General features: G+C 42.3%; 1 protein-coding gene across 1 annotated transcript in view; it reads right to left on the reverse strand.

Moving 5' to 3' along the window:
• Ctnnd2 (catenin delta 2) overlaps positions 1 to 17773 on the reverse strand; it is a 709004-nt gene that overhangs the window by 126649 nt on the left and 564582 nt on the right. The window contains exon 12 of the mRNA XM_050144862.1: positions 10761 to 10944. Within this exon, the coding sequence (XP_050000819.1) occupies positions 10761 to 10944 (184 nt within the window). The remainder of the gene's footprint in view (positions 1 to 10760; positions 10945 to 17773) is intronic.

A 17773-nucleotide genomic window follows, 5' to 3' on the forward strand; every position in this document is an offset into this window, starting at 1 on the left:
GCAAGCTCGTATACAGGAGACTCAGCTCCGTGAAGGATGTCAGGGCTAAAGACCTCTCCAGTGGCCTGATGAGTTCTGTCAGCCTGGCGTTCCAGTGCCACCTCTTTGCCTCATTCCTTCCTCCCTCTCTCCCCATCTCCCTTCCCTTTTCTTATATGAGGGAAACCTGTGTCTTGCTTTGATGGCTCTCCTGGTTCCTCTGTCTATTTTCCCTTAGAGGTGTGGCCTCTGAACAGATACGTTCCATGAACTGCTGATTTCCTTTTGATGATTTTGGAGGACTCTGGACTAAGCCAGCTTATCTATCTGGCCACAAATAAACAGGTGTATTTGAGAATGGCTTGTCTCTGTCTTGCATGCAGTAAGGAGCCTAGTTCTGGTGTCAGACAAGGCTATGATTCTCTCTTTCACTAACTGACTTGAAGAAGTCACTCAATGAATATTAACTTCTGGTAGAAGTAGAGTAAGCTGAGAATTCCTGCTTCACATTCTACCACTGTGCTGAGCTCCAGCTTCATCTCCCCAGGGAAGGAAATGAACAGGGAAGCCAGCATACAGGACATTTTTACAGTCCGTGTTTATGATCATTACCACCTGGAAATGGGACCTAAAAGCTAACATTAGCTATTTTTACTTAGGTCATAAAAGAAGCGTTTTGTTTATACTATATAATGAGTCAAGCATACTTCATGCTGGTCAGCATGATTTTGCTATACAAAGGTTTGAAGCTATTGAAAGCTGTTTGCCACCATTTCAGCATTCTGGGTGTGTTGGCAGGACATAGGAAGCATCTGAGCAATGCCTCAGGAAGGTTAAGATGGAAACACAATAGCTTTTATCCATAGAAGTGAAAGGCCTAAAGGAAACAAAAATGGTGCCGAGGTGGAATTTCTCCAGGAAGAAGGAGCCAAGCTGCTGCCAACTGCTACACTACTGTTGTCAGTGAAATGCTCTCTTGGGCAGGTGACACATTAGCCAGAGAGAAGGCCTGGGCCATTGAAATGTGATAGGAGTCTGGATAAGGCACTCACAGGGAACTGGCTGAAGGGAAGCTGGAGCTGGGAAGAGATGCCAAAGTGAGATGTTCACCAAAGACGACAACACACCCTTTCAGGCCAGTGCCTGGGTGAGTTCCGGAGGATCACGGGAAATATGCCGGGCAGCCTGGAACAGTGTCCTTAGGATACAAGGGCAAACGAGGGTGGATGGATGCACTTTCCTTAGAGTCTCAAAGATCAACCAATGAAACACCAGAAACAAAGTTAAAGGATGTGTAGAAGGCAGTTTGGGGGCGTGTTACTTTAGCAGAACAATAGTACTAAGCTCTTCCCAGGGCTCCACCTCCAGCAGAGAGATGCCTGTCTTCCAAACTTAAGGAAGACTTCTCTAACTGTTTTGAAATATGTAAAGGGAAAGAACACTACCAAAATCTTTTACAATTATCCTGATGCCAAAACCAGATAAAGACCCAACAAAAAAAGAACAGTATAGACCATTTAATTTGATGATGCAAAAATTACAAGATTTGGTTCAACATATGTAAATCAATAAACAGAGCACATGATATAAACAGACTTAAGGACAGAAATCACAAGACCTCTTCTCAACAGATTCAGAAGGAGCATGTGAAAATGTTCAACATGACTTCATGATAACAGCCCTAAAAGAAATAGGAAGTGATGGAAAATACATCCGTATAGGAGAGAGCTGTGCATGAGAAAATGACCAATGTTAGAGTAAATGGGGGAATCTGAGAAGACTTCCTCTAGGTCTAGAACAAGCACAGGTGTCTACTCTCTCTGCTCTTATATCATAATGCTCGCATCTCAGCCAGAAAAATATATGAGAAGAAAAGCGAATACAAGTGGGGGGAAAAGGCAAATTACCCCTGTTGGTAGACAATATGAGTTTATACTTAAAAGAACTCACAGACTTCCCCTGAAATGCATAACTCAGATAAACACTTTTCACCAAATTTGAAAGATATAAAATCAACAGACAAAATTTGATTTTTTTTCTACATACAATTGTGAGCTTGCTAAGAAAGAAATTAGGAAAGTAGATCACTTATAATAGATGAAAAATATTTAGGAATAGACCCAACAAATGTAAAAGATATATATAATGAGACCACATAGACAGAAATACAAATTAAAGAAACACTTGGTTATGCTAAGGCTTTCTTTGCTAATGGACTAATCAAATTAATAGTGACCGAACAGCTGGACATCCAAGAGGAGAGTACAGATTCAATGCTGTCATCATTAAAAAATTCTGACATTCTTCTCATCCTAGAAAGGATGATCATAGAATTCATATGACAACAGGAAAGACTCCACATAGTCAAAGCACAGTAATTGTCAACTGCATGTAAAAGGAATGATGCTGGAAGTATTGCGGTACATGGCTTCAAATTATACCACAGAGCCAAAGTGCCAACCACAGGATGATAGTAGCACAAATAGACATTTAGAGATAGAAATAAGCCCACACAGCTACAACCATATCATTTTAATATGGGTGTGTAAAAGACTACATCTGAAAAACACAGGTCTTTCAACCAATGGAGTTGGCAGCACTTGATAATACACCTGCCAAGGAATGAAATCAGATCTCACTACACACACACACACACACACACACACACACACACACAATAAAGTTTTGTATCACAGACTTTAATATACAACCTAAATTGCTGAAACTGCTCAAGGAAAACAGAAAATATACTTCAAGATTCAGGCAAAGGCATGAGCTTCTGTCAAAAACTCTAATAGTACAAGATATTACTCCCAGAACTGACTTGACTCTCATTCACGTTACACGAAACCAAAATGCATCTGCACAGTGAGGGTGAGGTAAGGTGTCTGATCAGCAGGGTGAGCAGACAGGCTACAGGGTGGGAGAAAACCTTGGCCAGCTGTACTTCTGACAGGGAGCTAACATATAGAATATATAAAGAACTTACAAAATCAAATACCCCCAAATGAAAACAGAACTACCAACTAATAAATGTATTAATTAAGCAGACAGTTCTTATTAAATTAAGCAGACAGTTCTTATTAAATTAGATCGACAAGTGACCACTCAATCAATCTTTTTAAAAAGAATCTAGTTATTTTTAGTCACTAGAGTAATGCAGATTAAAACCCCTTTCAGAGTCTATCTCTTCCCAGTAAAAATGGATAAAGCCAAGAAACCAAACAATGATGAAGCCCGCAGGGATGCTAGGGAAGAGAAAGGTTTGGTCACTGCTGGTGGGATGCAAACCAAAACAGCAGAAATCTGTGTGGTGGGTTCTCAGACCCTGAAACTAGGATGATAGGATCTAGTTACACCACTTCCAGGTGCAGAGACACCTACGAGGACACAGCCAGCCTAGATATCAATCAACATATTGATGGACAAAAATAATATGGTACATATATAAAATGCAATTTTATTCAGCTTGAAAAAACAAACAAAAAAGAAGCCATGGGATTTGCATATTCCAGACCTTCAAAGACAAATAAATATGATTTTTCTCATATACATATCCTAGATTTTAATTTTTTATCTAGGCACATATACATATATGCTTATAGTATGGCCACAGGGCATGAAAGCAGAAAGGAGAACAAGACAGAATAGGGAGAGAGAAAAAAGAAAACATGGTAATAGAATACGTATGACATGAACGTGTGGAATGGGAGCTTCTGGTGGGAGAAAAGGGGACTAGCAGGTGGTGGGCAGGAGGGAAGAGAGGGTCCTGGAGGGAGAAAGAAGAAACAAAGAAGAATCATGTATTGAACATGCCATAACTAACCCCATCTTTGTGTGCTCATTTTTAAAGAAAAAAAAAAGCAGTATTTTCTAAACTGGGACCAAACAGAGAAATCCAACAGTCACAGCATTACCATAGCCTGAGGTGTATCACTCTGAAATTCAAAGCGAAGTCTTCACTTAGAGCTCTCTCCCCTGCAGGACGCAACAGTATTTAAAGGCAGGGACTGTAAAATGAGGCAATATACTTAGAATTAAGTCTTTGGTCTTAGCCACGTCTGAATGGTGTGCTTAAAAGAAAAGAACACTTGGGTCCAGATGCCTGAGAGAAGACCACAGGAGAATCCAGTGATGGCAGAAGTCTGCCAGTCCAGGAGAGTGTCCTTCGAGGAACATGCCCACTGGGCACTTGGATATCGGATTTCCAGGCGCACAGCTGAGAGGACACAGATCCCGGGACTCGGGTCACACAGTCCACGATGCTTTGATACAGCAGCTAAGCAAGTATAAATATTTTCTACCTTCTGTTGACTGTGCTGAGGGAACTGGGCTACTAGTGACGGGGCGCACAGCCGTTTCCAATGCGGCTGCTAGATAAGGCAGCAATCACTTAGTCTAATGAGTTCCCAGACTCTTTAGTGCTGCCCCACTGACCTCGGTGCCCTTGGATGACCTTCGCTGCGGAGGCGTGACTCAGGGAAGCTTTGTCATATCTACATTAGACCCTCTCACCAGTAAGGAGATTGAGGTCCAGGTATGAAAAAGAAGGGGGTGGGGACAAGCTTAGAGAAAAAGCCCCTTTCCACTCCAAGCACCAGGTAAAGTGTGCTTTATGTAGCTGACACACGCTACATATCCTTGTCCAGATGGGCAAACCACCCTAGAGTTCAACATCCAACACTTGCAAATTGGTTCAGACCTGCTGGCCATCTTTTGTAGTACTGGAAGGCTCTATGAATGCCACTAGGGGAGCTAGGTAGTTCGACAGCAGTACCTAGATGTGAACCCTGCATTATAGTAAAAGCCAGCCCACCAACATGTTAATCACTGGTGCAACTGTGGCACAACTCTTATGGGAGAAGCCGATTATTGCTATGGGAACAGCCAATAATAACTTTCTGATTGGGTTTAAAGATCACTTTATAAGATGGATCCCTGGGAACCACTGACTAGGCCCAAAAGGACTAGGTCACAGGACTAGGGGAGAACATTGTATTATTATTTTGTTAAGTGGACACAGAATAAACTACACTGTGAGGTCTTGTCTTCACACCCACAGATGAGGGCAGCATGACTGAGGGAGGTGGGCCTTGAGGGGCTCTCCATACCTGAGGAGATGGTCCCAATCTGTACGGATACAGGCAGCACCAAACCAACTTAGCTTTAAAAGAGAGTACATGAAGTTGGGAGGTCCAAGGGGTGAGGAAGGCAAGAGAGGGAGGAGAGGGAAAAGAATGAGGGCTGGATTTGATCCAAGCACGTTATATGCGAGTATGGATATTAAATAAAATATTAAAAAGATCATTCATCTGAATAGGTGGATAATACTGGCATGGCCTTACCATAAAAACAGTAATTTTTCCTCTTCTTATCTATGGCCAATGCAAGAGTAAACCAAATAAAATAATGTCCTCAGAGCCTTCCAGCCATGGTGTGATTATCATAAGCATTACTTTGTGATGAGTTTTCTCAAGGTCACTCTAGAATTAGTGGCACTGTGGGACCGAGCGCTCATCCATTAGATGGGGTAACAATGACTAATTGAGGACCTGAGTTTAATTATGCTCCTAAGCACAGGCACAGCGACAGGCTTAATAACATTCCATGTACACAAGATAGATGAGAAAAATTAGGGTTGTATGTTGTTGTCCTTCAGGAAAAGATGCCGAAGTGGGAAGAGAATAATAAAAATAAAGAAATGGCTTGGTGGCATGGGCAAAGGAGCTGCGGAAGCTAACAAAGCCAGCCTCATGCACACTTCCGCCTGCTGATGAAGTCCTAAGTGCCCACGGCGAAAAGCAGCACAGCCTCAGAGGAACGTATCTGAGTTGTCTCACTGAGCTAGTGGCTGGATTTTAAGAGAGCAAAAAAGGGCCGCTTATCAAGCCTTCGCCTACAGCTCATTCTGAAATGATGATTGTGGCCATGCCAAGGGCCTTTAGGGTATTGATTTATACATGTTAAATGGGAAACACAGTCATCTTTCTCAGAAGATTCAGGAAGCACTCATTCTGCACACTGCTGCTGGAGTGCACTGTGGGAACCTAGAAGGTTGCCTGTATAGGAACCCAGAATGACTTCTGGGCTGCACAGAGTCTTCTGCAAATCCAAGTTCTGCTCTGAGAGCATCAGGAGAGACAGTGAAGAAAGACACCCGGGCAAGAGCAGGGCACACAGAAATCACACACTCACCTAGGAAGTCTCTTCCTTCATGCATGTCTAGTAAGGGGGTTGGAGGCAAACCTCCTTAGTCTGAGGCAATCACATCTGGACATGCAGACCTCACCCCTGCATAGGTAATGCCTCTGCTCCTTACCTATAGAGGCAACCAGTTTTACACAGACAAAATCAAGTCCCCCTTTGGTCATTCTGTCCCAGTTTGTGAGGACCATTTGGGAACAATGGTTTACGTATTTTCTTCCCTATCCTGTGTCCTCGGGTGCCCCCTGGCTCTGCAGGCCCCTCTGTTTCCAACTATGGAATATGCATTTCTTTTCTGGGTCTGCCAGAGTAGAATCTCAAAAAACTCATGGTGTAAAACAACAGAAATGTATCCTCCCAGGGTTAGAAATCCAAAATCCAGACGCCAGCATGGCCATGCTCACACTGAAGGCTCTAGGAAGCCTTTCCTATGGTGGCTTTTAGGCATCCCCAGTCTTCCTGTCTGTTCCCAAAGCCTTTCCCTCCACACATCTCTCCTTAAAAGGGTGCTATTACACGTATACCCACCCTAATCCAACTATTGAGTTCTCCAAAGACACTATTTCCAAGAAAGGTCACTTTCCAAGGTTAGAGATGGACAAAGATTTTGGAGGAATGTTTATTTCAGCCACCACAGTGACCTCAGCCAGCAAGAACTTGCTCACAGACTGTTTGGATCTGGCCCCATGCAGTCTATTAATACATGTTTCCAGATGAAGGTGATCATTACCATGGCCAAAGGTTAAGAGACACATTTGATTACACGGTGTTCAACAAAACAATTGTCAGTGCAAAACCAAATCTATTCCTAGGTCTGACCTGGTCTGCATGAAGTCATTTCCCCAGAGGCGTTCTGCATCATGAAAGGAGGAAGAAAAAGACTAACAGAATACTTGTCACATTTGTTTTAGACAATATTTTAAAAATGGTTTTTATTTAAAAATAAAGTTTGGACATAGCAGAATTGGAACAGAAGATGGCATTGCAAAACAGGAAGAAATGAGCACGGATGAGGGTGACTGGATTTGGGATGAGGAGGGTAGACATGGCGGAGGCAGTGAGAAGAGTTAAGTTCTACCCTGCCCTGCATTTTGAGGACGCATGGCTCTGAGGCCCTCTATCCCATCCCACCATCCAGCTACTGTCCTGTCTTATCAACTGATTCCTTCCACAAAATTTAAGAGATCTCCCTGCCCCCATTTCTATCTTATTTTTATCAGCGATAAACAGGCATTTCAGGAACAAATAGATGGATCTGCCCGAGAAAAATTCCATTTCCTACCCAAAATGACTTTTAAATGGAAAGGACTGAGGGCATTGCGTCTTCATCTTACAAATCATCTGTGCTTAACTTTGGCTGTGTCCACAGGAGACGATTCATTCCTCTTCAGGAAGGTGGAGGCCAAGGGCTCTTCTCTGGAGAGCGCTCTGTGAGTGCAGCTTCCGTGGATCAGGGCAGAGGGGTGGTGAGGGCCCCCAGTTTTGAATCCCTCCCATCTTGACCTGTTCTTGCTCCTCAAGGATGACAACAGAACGCTCAGCCAAAGGTGTGGCTACTGGATGCTTTGCTCCTCAAACGTCAGACAACAGGATGTTTGACTTAAGGCGTGATTACCGGGTGCTTTGAGATATAAGGAGGTAATTACGCATGCTTGTTCTTTGTATCATGGGAGCCAGGTGCCCTCCCATTTTGATTGGAGTATATAAGGACTATGAGTAATAAACTCAGAGATTTATTTGTTACAGTATTCACTGGAAGTTCTTCTGACTCTATCTTCTGTCTCTTGACTATTTTTTTCCTCCATCCACACTCCCCTTCTCAGGAAGGGATGGACCAGTCCGTCCAGACCTGACAGAAGTGGCCATCCATTGGAAACAGTGAACATCTACTGCTGGCGGACACACAAGAACTTAGACTGTCAGCCAAGGCCATGAGTTGCCTAAGGAAATATGGTTCTGGACATTCAGATTTTGGCTTGTAAAATTAAACTTATTTTACTTGAATTTTTCTCTGTTGAGCGTTTGGACAGCGAGAAGCCGTGTGGCTTACATTCTTAAACTTGAATTCATCTCTGAAAAGTAAAATGGTGAAGATAATGGAAACTGCTTACATTCCTGGTCTTGCTTCTTATGCTGGAGTAGCAGAAACAAGTCTGAATTACACTATGAACAAAGAGTCATGATGGCTAAGAATGGTCCGATACGTCTTTACCTGCCATTTGCTGTGCTAGGTTAGAAAAATCCGTGACAGAAAAACAGTTTTACTTTCCTTTCTATTCATTTTATTTATGTATTCCTAAATTGCAGTTTCAGAGACAAGCCTAAAATATCAACTCATCTTAAACTTATCAGTCACAGAATAGAGGAACATGGCACAAGTACCTAGGATCGTCCAAAATATATATCTACATGTCATTTTTGAGGGCATACACGGTTTCAAATGAAGATTTCAGATGGGGCTTGTTGGGCAACCGTCCAAGGCTCTACAAAAAGAAATGTTTTTGAGTTTTGGGGGCTCAGAGATCAATGTCAGGTGATGCTTTCTGCTTGTTCTCTAGTGAGGACCTCAAGGCAAATCCATCATCATGGTAGGAGAGGGCAGAAGGCACCAGGAATAGCACAGGATTCCAGTCCCTCGCTGAGAGGATCTGTCTCAGGGAACCAGTCAGGGGATAGAGCTGTTTCCTATGAAGACAACGTCCCAGGAACCAGCCACGCCCCTTCTCTAAAGCTGCCACCGGCTCTCTACATCTTCAGAGTGTGGACCAAGTTCCCAGCATATGACCGTAGGGACACGGCTCACATCCAAGCACAGAAAGACCTCAGGAAGATGGAAAGTAACAAGAGGGAGAGAAGAAGGAACAGCTGATGTTTAGAGGCAGAGCGTCTATTAGTTAGGCAAGTACCACTCAGTAAATGCTCACAAAGAAATCAAGGGGGAAACATGACGGTAAATGTTGAATTCCCAGCACTCAGGAGACAGAGTCAAGACTGCCACAAGCAGGTACTATACTAGGCTGGCTTGGATGACAGAGTAAGATCCTGTCTCAAAAACATCAAAAGACAAAGGGAAAGGAGATTAAGTCAACCAACCCATAGGACTTGCGGCCTATTTGTTGCTTGGCTGGTTGTTACACACTATTTCAGGAGGGCTTGACAAATGACTTGACGCATCCTCTCAAGTGTGGGCAATTGGAAAAGCTCTGCATAAGACTCAGGGCATGAGTCAAAAGTCAGGAGTGGCCTCATAACTTACCTAAACACAAACTTACTGAGCTTATAAAAAACAGGAGAATACACTGTGAGCAGGGTGAAAGATGCAGCTTAGTGGTCGCCTCCCTGTCCAGCCTGTGTAAGGCTCCGGTACTGGAGGAGCTACAGCTCTGCAGGCAGAGTGGGGCCTCCTAAGCACAGCAGAACTGCAGCCATAAAAGGACGCCACAACAGCGATTTGGGGGGAAGCGTAAATCCGGCTTGTGGTTGAGACTCATGCTTGTGGCAGAAAAATCATGCCAGAGGTTCATATGCCATGTGGAGGATGAAAAGTGTTCACAGGATTCCCGCTCTGTTTCCAAGTATGTGAAGATATTCACGGTGATGACTGTGATCCTTACTCTACACGTACCTAACCCATGAAAGATGCCGTCAACGCCAGGGCTGCGAGCGTTGGTACGGAGAGTCAGAAGATGGTTAGTATTAATTCTCATTGACATGCTCTTGTTCCTTCCTAGCAGACACTATAACTACAGCTAGAAACAGACCAATTGTTGGAGAAACTGTAGGTCCGTGGCAGCCCAGCTGAAGCCATTCTCAACATTTTAGCTTTGAAATACATATTATTTGATTAGGCATGTTCAACAAGCCCTTTGGCTCCTATCCCATAATTAGCCCCATCTGGTAGAAATTTCCAACTTTAACACAAACCTTCCCTAGGAGCACATGCTGACTTTAGATGACCGTCTATCTTGTTTGGTACCTCCCTCCTTTCCTAAAAGTCAGTCGAGGCTCACAGATGATGCTAAGAAGATGACAGAGATTTCTGTGTGGTGATTTGTTTAAATACAGTAGAAAAGATTATAGATGCTTATAAGTTTTTTATTATTTGAGAAACTCTAAGTAAAGGAGGCTTCCTTAAGGAGATATTTCTAATCAATTAAGGAATCTTGTAAACATACAAAGAATTAAGTGGGAAAATTGGAATAAAAGTAGTTCCGGGTGGTATTTAATTATACCCCTATACGTTTGTCATGGACTCTCCCCAAGCAATTGCCTGGGTGTTTTACATGTAAAATGTCATGTCAAATTACTGTAAACTACTGTTTACAGTGAAAGAAAGGGACTTGGTTTCGGTTGAGATGGGACTCTGATATTTTCTAGATATAAGCAGCAAGCTAACTCAGCTGAACACTGTGTGGGTCCAGAGTTGTGGAAACCTCCTCTTCAAATGATTTTGTTAAGCTCTGTGTTTGCCATGCCAACATCTGTCTCAGCAGAACAGTCTGGTCCTCTGGAAACAGTCATTGAGTTCAGAAAAAAGTTCCTGGACCAGGACCCTGGTGAACAGGGAAGGGACTGACCTTAGGCACCCAGTGGCATTGCGCAGCACCTGTGATGAATGCAGCTGTATTTTCCGATCGTCCTGAAGAGGTGAGTTTTCCCAGCCCGAGTGGGGGATGATCACCGCGTTGGTCAACACCGCCAGGGCATCCTGGATGATTGGCATCTTGAGTGCATCACATGATGAGAGGTTCCACAGGACTCCTGGAAGACATACAAGGAAAGCCACTGAATGGTACCGCTCTTTCTCATCTCAACCAGGTTTTCTAACTGGAGTTAACAGCATTGGCTGGAAAGGGTAAATAAACAGTATGCACTGGGCCAGCAAGATGGCTTAGTAGGTAAGGATGCTTGCTGCTGAGGTTGATGCTCTGAGTTCAATTACTAGGACCCAGACTTCTGCAACAAGCTGTTCTGTGACACTTGCATGTGTGCTGCATACACACACACACACACACACACACACACACACACACACACACACCATAAACATAAAAGATAGGACAGGTTAAGCACATGAGTCTTAGAGCCTGCCCTCAACAGTTAAAGACAGAGGTCATGAATTAGAAAGAGAAGAGGGCCAGTTGGTCCATAAGAGGGGGTGGAGGGAGGAAAGGGAGAAATGATTATATTATGATCTTTAAATACTTTTAAATCTTTAAAAATATTTTTTAAAGAGGGAGCACCAGTTTGAGTATAACAGACATGAATGGAGACAGAACAAAAGCAACAATGTTTGACCACACAGAATGGTTTGGGTTTTACAACATGAATTAACAATAACAAAATTGACTCTAGATGGGGTCACTGGCATTGTCTCTATGTTATGCTGCTGTTTAAAAATGCTTCTAAAATAACTGTCCTATTTTATTTTTGTTCTGAATAGAAGGAAATGTCTGTGCTTAAGCTGGAGTCACTCCTACCGGGATGCAGAGGAAGGACTGCCTTGTTCTTCAGACAGTGACTTCCAGGTTACGTGTTTAAGGGGCTTGCAGGATTTCAACCAGACGAAATATCTCATCTATGGGGTCAGAACATTGTTATTAACATTTTGATTAATTCTCGCATTCCACGTGCTCTACCAAACAGAGCCACTGATCACACAAATCTGATGGTTAATGAAATAAGTGACTACACAGCACTATAAAAACTATGTACAAGATAAACTTTCAGCTGTCGGGTTTACCGGTTTCTACAAACACAGTTGGATTTGAACCAGACCTCGCTGCCCATTGGCATATTTATCTCTGTTTTTGTCCACGAATAACTTGTCATCCTGTCTCTTCCAAAAAAGAGTCTAATCACCCTCCTTTTTATCCATCAATGATTTTCCGTGTGCTCTGTGTATGACTTTTGTTCTCATTACTCTTCTCACATCGACTACACAAAACATTCAGTGGCAAATGGCTGGTGTAGAAAATATGTTTCCAGTGGGGCTGAGTTGTGATACTAGAAATATTAACATATTATATCATTTTGAAAAATAAGATAAACCTGTTCATTCATCCATGATGAAATCTTTTATTAAATTCTGATCATTGAAATAATCAAAATGCGCACCAGCATTCATTGGTAGTGTCACTATGTCACTGCATAGCAAAACAATAGATCTTTCAGTTTAAAAAAGAACATTAAAATAAATTATATTTCATCTCAGTATTTGAGGGTGCCCTTTCAGAAAGGCATGTGAAAGCACTGGTGTGCACTGTATGTAAACAATGGTGACAGATGATAATGAACACTTTCATTACCAGCTCCTGATTGAAAATATTAAGACAAATTCAAGTCTGAAAGGGAGTGTTTTCAAATGTGGGTGATGTTTTACAGCAAAACGTAACTAAATAGTAAAATGTACATTTTTTTACATATAAGTCATTCTGTAATAATAATAAATAATAAACATTTTTGTTATTTTAAGGACCAAAAAAGAGTTGGGACGAAGAGGTAAAAAAAATCAAGGGAAAACATGAGGACTAATCTTTTACAAGAAGCGAGAAGACGAAGGAGAAGATGTCTTCACTGAACTGTTTTGTCTCCCTCATCTTTCTTGTTAATTTCTTAGTTTAGACTAGTCCAGACTTGAGCATGGGGTGGTCTCTTAGCTCCTATTCAATCGAACTTTCCACTTGATTCTATTGGGTATGCCCCAGTCCGGCGAACTTATGAAAGCCTGTGGTCTGCATCTGCCCGTCTTACACCTAGCTTCATGAGCATCTGAGACCTGTTACAGTACCTCTCCTGAGAAGGACCATGACTCCACCCTGGTATGAGTTGAAGAGTTTGAAAAATGGGTCTAACAGTACAACTCTTCTGGAAGGAACCCAGCCAACTATTTGAGAGGTGCTTTCAAAATGTGAGTTTGGGTCAATTATCTGAACACAAGTAGAAGCCTGAAGGAAGAATCACTACTTTCTGGAGATAGTTGACGCAATGGTTAATATATTGAGAGAGGTCGAAATTAGGCAAAAGTTGGGTCCACAGTTGTGCTGACAAAAACACATGAGGGAGGGAGGGAGGGAGGGAAAAAATGAGGGAGGGAGAGAGGGAGAGAGGGAAGGAGGGAGAGAGGGAGAGAGGGAAGGAGGGGGGGGGAGAGAGAGAGAGAGAGAGAGAGAGAGAGAGAGAGAGAGAGAGAGAGAGAGAATGAATAGAATTCACCGGAGGGAAAGATTTGAGATTGCTGTAGGAAACTGGATAGTTTGGTCTCCTCCTCTCTGAGTAAATGAGAATTGGATTTTTTCAAATTCTCTACTCTTTCCTTTCCTCATTTCTTCTGCGGTGGTTTAGGCTGTGACAGAGATTGTCTGATAGTCCCTACAAAGCTAGGCAGCCAGAGCCTGAACACAGCAGAGAAGGGGACTCCATGGCTTCTTGTGGCCAACAGCAGAATGGCAGAGTGATAGCCCACACCCGGATGGGGAACTCTGGGGCGTTTCCTGGCAGTGCAGCCTGCTCTCACGCCCCAGGACCACAGGCAGCCCACACACAGGTCACTGCGGTGGAGAGGAAGACCCGCACTGAACAAGCTCACGTGACCACACCACTTGGTAAGCAGGTCCTCCACTTCCACCCAAGTTTTTGGAGACTTGAGTCTTGCCAATGAGCAGAGCCAGGGCTACAGAATGGGGCTGCTGCTGGATCCCTGACCCTTAGACACTGTGTGAGATGCGTTTGCTGTTTCTAGCTCTTTAAACTCTGTGGTTTTGTTTGTTATACCTTCTTTCCTTTATACCCTGCTGTCTCTCTCCATCCTTTTCATGTCCCTTCCCTTTGTCCAATGGGCTCACCTCACTTTGGATTTCTACACGCCTCTCTAGCTGTGCCTCAACTGACCAAGATGCATCTGTCCTTGCTGTCTTTCCACCCACAAGAGGATAGGAGGCACGTGTGTTGGAAAAGTGCAGAACACACTCAGCATCCAGCCTGTAGCACACAGAAGGTGCTCTAGCACCCAGGAGGTGCTTCCCAGGTAGTGAGGAACTATAGGACACGACCCTGCAGGATGCCAGGGGCACTGAGCATCGAGCACTTCTAAAGCATTACAGTGCTAGCAAGATGATGCAATGAACTGAAAGAATAAAATAGCAGACACAAGACAAATAGGAAATCCAGGTGCAAACAGGAAGGCACTATTTAAATGACATTATATGCCCTGAATCTGCAGACATATCTGCCTGTAGATGGCAGAGAAATATTTATACCTCTGAAAAACAGTAATCAGTTTAGCACTAGGAGTCTCACCTCTTGCAGCTGATCCGGGTAATTTCATCACAGTAACTTACCAATAATTCTACATTATCCAGGGCGATACCAAATTGTAACACATGAAAAAAACTGTGGAACAGCCATGAGAAGTTAACTAAAAAAACATTGTAACTGGTAACTGGGATATTTTAACTTACGTGACAGAGGCATGCTAATTTACTTCTGATAGTAACTAAAAAAACATTGTAACTGGTAACTGGGATATTTTAACTTACATGACAGAGGCATACTAATTTACTTCTGATAGTAAACTGTAATAAAATTGTTTTTTTTTGGGGGAATGTTCCATTAATTACATCATTCAGCAGCATCCTTTTATCAGTACAAAGTTATTACTGTTCCGAATATAATTGACAGTTGATTCAGTTGGGAAGAAATTTAAATAACTAATGATGTACACTAAATATATTTAAGAGATACTTTATTTTTATTTCAGGCAAAGGGTGCCTTTTCCCCTAGAAATTATCATATTCATGAGCACTAATTGGTTTATTAAAATTTCTTTAATAAGGTCTTAATGACTTTCATTTGATCCTTTATTTTGTTTTAATAGGGGGTAATTGTGGTTTTTTTAACCTGAAGGAGATGACTATCTCCATGAATAAAAAAAATGAACAAAACCCACGCTTTCATAGCCGCAAGCTTCAAACATGGCCTCCAGGCCGCACAGGTCTTTATTTCACCCTCCATGTGCCTGAAGCTATTTTGATTTTTACTATAAAACCTGAGAAAGAATTCCAACAGAAGGTGGGCCACTTAAAAATCCCCAGAAGAAGTCTGGGCTTAATTTCTTTTAAATGTTTTAAAATTGTTTCTTTAAAATTAATCAGTTCATGAAAAATTAATGTATGGAATTATGAGGGTTTAGTTTAAGAAACAGTTTCATTTAGTTAATTTTGAGAGTGACAGTTTGTGTACCTGAGGAAGGGAGTGGAAAAAGACCTTTTTTTAATTAAATTTTAAGAAACCATAGGCCTTCAGGCCAGGTGTGCTGGTGTGCACACCTTAAATCCCAGCATTTGGAAGGAAGAGCCAGGGAGACCTCCATGAGTTCTAGGCTAGCCTGGCCTACACAGTCAACAGAACATACAAGGCTCAAACACAACCGCAAAACCCCAAATCCTTATAGTGTGTGTTTGGTACTTTGGTTACATGTATATCTGTGCCCACATCCATACAGATCCCACAGAAGCAAGAAGATGGAGTCAGAGCCTTTGAAACTGGGGTTACAAGCAGTTGTGAACCGCTGTGTGGGTGCTGCAGTTCGAATTCAGGTCTTCAGAGAGAGCAGCCAGTGCTCTTTATTGCTAAGTCACCTCTAGCTTCCAAAGAGTTTATTTTGTAATAAAATCAGAGTGGGGCTTAGTGAGGTCATTGAAAGGAAGCTGAGAGGGAACCTACTGATTCCTTTCCCACCTTGATTCATTCATACCTGTAGTGTTGAGTAGGACTGAGCTGCTGATGGAAGTCTAGGCGCCCTGAACTCCTGCTGGGTTGTCTATAGGTGTACTGTGTACATCATCGATAGTGCTCACATAGTCTAAGTGTACACTTAAGATGCGAAGGCCTGAAGGTGTACATGAGAACTGTACCATAGTGAGAGTCCTTCTGGAGACACCGGACACTTACGGAATACTGTTTAATAAAATGACTTATCTGAACTTTATGCTCACGTTTGCCATAATAATGCTTATAACCAGGGGCAAGTCCTTAGGCCCAGACTCCTCAAGCTTTCTTTCAGAAGTGCCAGGGGCTGAGGAGGCAGAACAAAGGAAGTATATCTCCTTAATATTCCCAAAGAGTAAACCTCCTTGCTCTCCACAGTGGGGGCACAGTGAAGGTTAAGCCTCTTGGAATTACAGCTCATGCAAGCAAACTTCCATGTTTACCACATATAGAACTGCAGTTTATCCTTGTGCTGTGGGTACAGGCGTCAGAGTTCGGTCCTCTCACAGCTAAGCATCCCTGGGCTGTGGTTTGGACTTGCTTTGCCTCCTAATGGTTCACTTGCAAAGGTTTGGGCCTCAGTGTGAAGGTCTCAGTTTTAAAGGGTAGAATCTGGAGGAAGAGCTTAGATCAACGTAGGTATGGCCTGGGAAAGTATCCTGGGTCGTGGCCTTTCTGGCTTCCTGAATTGCCCTGTGAAGTCTTGCTCCTCTATGGAAGCTCACTATGGTGACAGCTATGTCCAGGCTCGACACATGGGGATGTCAGATTTCTTTTTTTACTTATAGTCTTCACAACTATAAATAAGCATTTTCTTTATAAAGTTATCTAGATTCAGACGCTATGTGGTTATGTTATTGAAAAATGAATTAATATACTCTTGGAAGAGGGTAACTGGGAACAATTGGGTCCTTTTTAATAATATTCTTATTCTTATGACTTCAAAAAAAGAAGCCTTTATAAAGTCATGTATCAGGATAAAACGACTCACAGTTAGAAACCAAAGACTGAAGCTGATACTTCAGTTCTCACAAACATTACGAAACAGCCTCTGCTAGGTCTGCTATAGGTGTTCACAGGAAAGTTATAGGACCACACAAATGCTAATATATAAATTATCACACAGATGGTTGAGCAAGGCATCCAAAATAAGAACACATTGAAAAATTATTGTAGGTCAAGATATAAATTAATACACTTGGGGACACCTGAGTTTGATAAAGAAGCCAGAAATAGACACTGGGAAAAAGACAGCATCTCCAACAAATGGTACCAGTCAATCTGGATGGTTACATGTAAAGAAAGCCAAATAGATCCATACCTATCACCCTGCACAAATTTCAACTCAAAATGTATCAAAGACCTCAGCATAAAACCAGATACACTGAACCTGATAGAAGAGAAAGTGAGGAATATCCTTAAACTCACCAGCACAGGATAAGATTTTCTGAACAAACACAATTAGTACAGGCACTAAGAGAGATAATTAATAAATGAAACCTCATGAAACTGAAAAGCTTCTGCAAGGCAAATGATACTGTTATCTGGATATTATGGCAGGCAACAGAATGGTGAAAGACTTTAGTAACTTTACATTTTATAGACAGCTAAAATTCAAACTGTATAAAGAACATAAAAAACTAGGTATCAAGAAAACAAGTAACTTAATTTAAAAAAACTGGGTACAGATACAGAGAATTCCCCCAAGAAGAAACTCAAATGGCTGAGAAATGCTTAAAGACATGTTCAGCACTCTTGGTCATGGGAGAAATCCAAATCCAAATTACTTTGAGATTTCATCTTACACCTGTCCAAATGTTAA

Source organism: Alexandromys fortis, unplaced genomic scaffold (genome assembly GCF_014885135.2).
Source record: "Alexandromys fortis isolate MF-2015 unplaced genomic scaffold, M_Fortis_MF-2015_v1.1 scaffold_52, whole genome shotgun sequence".
NCBI classification, from domain to species: domain Eukaryota; kingdom Metazoa; phylum Chordata; class Mammalia; order Rodentia; family Cricetidae; genus Alexandromys; species Alexandromys fortis.